Here is a 5,280-nt window from a genome sequence, read left to right as displayed (position 1 = left end):
GCCGGAAAATTTCACTCTCTCTCTCTCTCTAGAAACTGCGGCGAAGGGGTTTCCCTTCGCCGGAGTTCCGGTCTGATATCGGAGTTGTAAATAAGTACATTATATACTCTCTATAAAAATTGGTGAAGTCTGCCCGTAGATGCAACTAAAAGAACATCTTTTATGTCCGGATGGTGGGGGATTTGGCATGCCACATATCTGGTACGACGCGACCCGTTCCGTGCCAATGTGTCGACCAAGGTTCCATTTTTTAACCCCTGGCACCATACTGTCAAGTGTCACGGCCACGCCGCCACGGCACGACTTCCACCAGAGAGAGAGAGAGAGAGAGAGAGAGAGAGAGGTGGTATATAGAACTAGAACTAAACCTAAAAATGTTTGTTTTTTATTTAATCTGTAACCAAAATGAAAGTAACATAAATAGATTACATGTAAATGCAGAACCAAACAATTCAAATTAAGCACAATAACACCATTCATGAGGCAAATTCAATGAAACAATTCAAGAAATATCATCAATACCTCATCACCTTCTTCATCTTTCTCATATGATCAAGTTCAAGTTTTCCTTCTCACCATTGATGCAGCATTCCCGTCAAACAAATCATCGATCAATGTCTCGATATCTTCTGGACCATATTTTATATACTTCTCTGACTGCCTACTTGAATCCAAGTGTTGTCTGAACCTTCCTAAGAATGACCGATACGCGGGTATCATAACAGCTGATATCGAAACCCTAAGTTCAGATTGAAGTTGTTCATCACTAACAACCCATGAACTCTGTGTTTTATGTATTTCATCAAACATTGAATTGAATAATTTAAACCTTTCTTTAAGTACTGGCTTTGATACTTTCCCATGTACTTGTAAACCTTCATCTTTAAGACAACCCAATACTTTACTCCATGTTTCTCTCTGATAATTCTTATGATATTGTCTAAGATCAGACGATCTTTTCCGACTCCAATTATCACCCATTAATTGAAATATCTCTGCTCCTTTAATCTTCTGCATTATGTATCTACCATTATTCATCAAAAATATATAACTCAACGAAATATCCTTATAAAGTTTAGCTTTTGAATCAAGATTCGCGTCTAATAAATCCATAACATTCATTATCTGAACTGCAAATGGAGATTGTGGTGGTGTTTCATGGTTGTTTGTGCCGCCCTCAGTGGCGGTGCTGGTAATGGTAGATTGATCAATCTTCTTGTGTTCATTAAAGACTTGTTCTAATGTATCTTTATACTCGCAAGCGTATTTCAGATAATTCATCGTGTAACGAGTTAACGGATGAACAGCACCACCAGGAACAGGTTGTTTACCCATATCACTCTTGATTGAATTCTCCAAATCACAGAAAATACTAACAACTGCCTTCCCAAGACGACCTCGAGAAGATGAAATTTCCGATTTTAATTCAACAGAAGCTTCATTGTTAAAGAGTTCATCCATATCTGGAGTTAAATTTCTTAAAGTATCATACATATCAAGAAACTTGAATAATTTCTCAGCTGATCTTTTTGTCATTGAAATCGCTTCGGCGAAATTAAGAAGTTGAATTATAACTCCCCTTGTTAGATTACTGAATAAACTAGCTGATACTTGTTTATGATCAGCGAAAACTTCTTCACAAAGTTTTCGTTCGCCAACAAAATAAACAGTAATACAACATTTAAACGTCTTAATCCATGTCGAAATCTCTGACTCTAACATTTCCCATTGCATTTTCTGAACATCATCAGAACTCATCTTTTCAAACCCTAATTTATTCAAACTATTTTCCAATAGATTTCGTCTAGCAATGCTATAAACTTGACAACACTCTGTTTCATAACCTTCTGAAATCATGGCATTTGCAATTCTATTAAGTTCTGAAATTACTTCTGGTGTGTACCCAGGAAATTCGATTTCCTCAGATGATGATGATCCTTGTTCGGGTAATGTGCATCGATCTGGGTTTTTGAATGAACCTTGGTTTTTCCCTTTTGGGTCTGTTTCAATTGCCCTAGAATCTTCTAGTAATGATCTAAATTCTTCTTCTAAGGACGCCATTGTTTTCAAAACCCTAATTCAGATTCTTAATCCTGAATCCAATTCTTAGGCTTTTTGTTTACAAAATTCAAATCAAAATTGAAATCATCAAAACCTATGGATTTAATTGATCAAGTTCTTACCTTTTGAGGATGCCGGAGGATTGATTAGGTATTGGAAGTGGTTTCATCTGATTGAGGAGCAAAAATGACTTGATTTCTGAAAAGGGTTTGTTTCAATTCAAAGTGGAAAGATGAGAAATGGGTTTAGAAGATCGATTGGGGATTGAAGAATGGGAGGTGGAAGATGAATGTGAATCGAGGGGAGAGCGAAAGTGAAGGAGAATTGTTCATTTTGTTGATGAGATTAGGATGAAGAGGAGAGAGAAAGGGGAGGGAAGTTGTTAAGTTTTGGAGGGGGATTTGAAACGGTCGTTGGTTGAAATTAGGAGGGTTATTGAGAGGTGAGGAGATCTTGAGAAATGTGCGGAAATGTATGGTCTAGATGAAAGGGGTCAATGGGGTTTCTTTGTCCTTTCAATCCCTTGTAATTGGACTTGGTCGTCATATAAAGAATTATTGGCAAGTGTGTTCCATTTACTAGAATATTACTTTTTTATTTTAACGTAATGTGAATTATTTTTCTCGTTGAACAGTAAATAACATTAAGCAATAAGAGTACTATTACAATCTCGCTTACAATATTGATTAACTAGAAATTAAGGAACGTTCTTCCATGTCTTCGATCGATCTTTCTTTCGTGCCCATTTAGCTAGCTTGTCTGCTAGAGTATTAAGGTTCTTCTTGATATGGCTGAATTTGACACTTCCGAGCCTTTTTCTGATATCTTTGATTTTGCTGATGTGTATCATGGATTGTCACTGGATTTTATGTCTCGGGTTGTTCAGGTGTTAGATGAGATTAATATTATCGCTTTCTATAATGATCGCGTTGTGATTGTTTTCTTCTGCCCATATGATTCCTTGAAGAATTGCAATTGCCTCACTTTGTTCACTAATTCGCGCCCTTGACGATGATACTTTAGCTTCCATGAAATTCGACTCTGAGTTGTGAACTATTAGACTAGTACCAATGTTAGTATCAGTAGAAGTATAAGATGCATCTACATTAATTTTCACATAAGGGGATATCGGGGGGAGCGATTTTTCGATGCCATCATTAGCCAGTTTTTTTTTCCATTTTTTTTATTTTAGGAAAAGTCATTATCATGTTTATAATCGAAACTATATTGTTGATAGTGTGCTGGAAACAGTGATCACATTGAGTTTTCCATATATGCCATAAAATGGTCACAACATGAATGTCATTTGCTATGTAACTTTTTTGAGTAGGATCCTGCCACGATAAAATCCAATCAGATAAAGATGTGATATTGGTTGATATTATATTGAAGTGAAACCATACATTTTTAGCTAAAGGACAATGTAATAGAGCATGCTCGATAGTTTCCATTTCTATGCAGTTCGGACACAGAATATTGTTATCTATATATTTACCGATTCTGTGCCTGACTGGTAGAGCTTTCGTACATATTTTCTAAAGAAAAAGCTGGATGCGGGGAATAGTGGGTGTGGACCAAATGAAGTTCCAGTTAATCGAAGATGATGGTTGGGGATTATTATTGGTACTGAGATGTTATACATAGATTTAACGGAGAAGTTACCAGATTTAGTGAGAGTCCATTTCAATTGGTATGTGCCATCCGTTTGGATAGGAATAGCTTTGATCAGATTCTGAGTAGGAATATCAAAAGTAACATTAAGTGTGGTTTCATCCCAATGTTCATTAGTGATTAGCTGAGACACTTTAGTAAGATTAGAGTGGTTAGAATTCGAGATCGGACTTGTGATTCCTGGAATCCAGTTATCCGACCAAATATTAATAAGCTCTCCAGATTTAACCTCCCAAGTGCTCAGGTTATTAATCTGATCGAAATGTTTCCGAAGGATTTTCCAGTTCCACGAGTGATGATTTTTCGCATTTCCAGACGAGTGCGTATTAGGGGAGTATTTAGCTTTTAAGAATCGAACCCAAATGGCATTTGGATCAGATTTGAGTCGCTCAGCAAGTTTACTAAGGAGAGCAATGTTGTCCACGTAGGAATTATGAATGCCCAGGCCTCCTAGACTTTTAGGCGGACAGATATATGACCATGCTTTGGTGCATATACTTCTTGAATTTCCCCACCAGAAGGACTTTTGCAAAGTCGCTATGCTTTTGCTTATGCCTTTTGGAATGACAAAGCATTGCATCTGGTATCGGGGAACGACGACAACTATTGTTGAAACAACAACTGTGCGACCAGCTTGGGAGAGGAAATAGTGATTCCACTTAGAGAGTTTCGACTTGATTTGCTCAAGGATTCCTTTGAATACCTTGGTTTTCTGGGCTCCAATGAAGAGCTGAGCCCCAAGATATTTTTCAGAGGTAGACGCATATTTAACTTTGAAGGTACGCATGATGAGATGTTTAAATTTCGGATAAGAGTTTTTTTAATAGAAAATGTTTGATTTCGCATAGTTTATAGTTTGACCTGACGCCGAGCAGAAGAGATTAAGGATATTCTTAAGATTGTGGATGTTATCGATGGAGTTTTTGCCAAAGATGATGCAGTCGTCAGCGAATAGAAGATGCGAGATAGTGAGGTTAGGATTGTTGGAGGGAAAATCCAAAAATTTCTCTTGACTGGAGTTAGAAGTAAGGAGACGACTAAGACCTTCCATAGCCAGAGTAAAAAAGGAATGGCGAGAGAGGGTCCCCTGGCCTGATACCGCGAGTGGGGAAAAATTTGGGACCAGGTCTCCCATTGATTATCACTGACATGGGAGAAGTGGAAAGACAATTGAAAATCATCTTAAGCCAGAGCTCTGAGAATCCGAGATTTCTCATGATGTTGATAAGGAAAGACCACTCGTTTCTATCGAAAGCTTTGGACATATCTAATTTAAGGACGAAATAACCAGAAACCCCTTTCATTTGCTTGAACGAGTGGATGAATTCTTGACCTATGATGATGTTGTCTGAGATTTGTCTCCCCGGAATATAAGCGACTTGAAACGGCGAAATAATGGGGTTCAGATTGAGTTTCAGCCGCTCTGCCAAGATCTTCGTAATGATTTTGTAAGTAGTATTCAAAAGACTAATGGGGACGGTAGTCTGCCGGAGTCTGGGAGATGGGAGCTTTGAGGATCAGGCAGACATGAGTAGGGGTAAACATCGG

The 5,280-nt window shown here is 37.9% G+C and overlaps 1 protein-coding gene across 1 annotated transcript; it reads right to left on the bottom strand.

Moving 5' to 3' along the window:
* Positions 1-363: 363 nt before the first annotated feature.
* On the bottom strand, positions 364-2,508 carry LOC147567375 (exocyst complex component EXO70C1-like). The gene has a single exon (XM_086654022.1). It carries the CDS (start codon positions 2,059-2,061, stop codon positions 559-561), a length of 1,503 nt encoding a protein of 500 aa, XP_086510148.1. The 5' UTR covers positions 2,062-2,508; the 3' UTR covers positions 364-558.
* Positions 2,509-5,280: the final 2,772 nt, after the last annotated feature.

Source organism: Eschscholzia californica, unplaced genomic scaffold (assembly GCF_041429995.1).
Source record: "Eschscholzia californica isolate CP2 unplaced genomic scaffold, dmEscCali1.0.p SCAF_1, whole genome shotgun sequence".
Classification (NCBI taxonomy): domain Eukaryota; kingdom Viridiplantae; phylum Streptophyta; class Magnoliopsida; order Ranunculales; family Papaveraceae; genus Eschscholzia; species Eschscholzia californica.
This window is presented reverse-complemented; position numbering and strand designations above follow the sequence as displayed.

What these genes read in the sequence shown, in the direction of transcription:
- LOC147567375 (XM_086654022.1), bottom strand. Translation starts at nt 2,061, where the DNA reads ATGGCGTCCTTAGAAGAAGAATTTAGATCATTACTAGAAGATTCTAGG.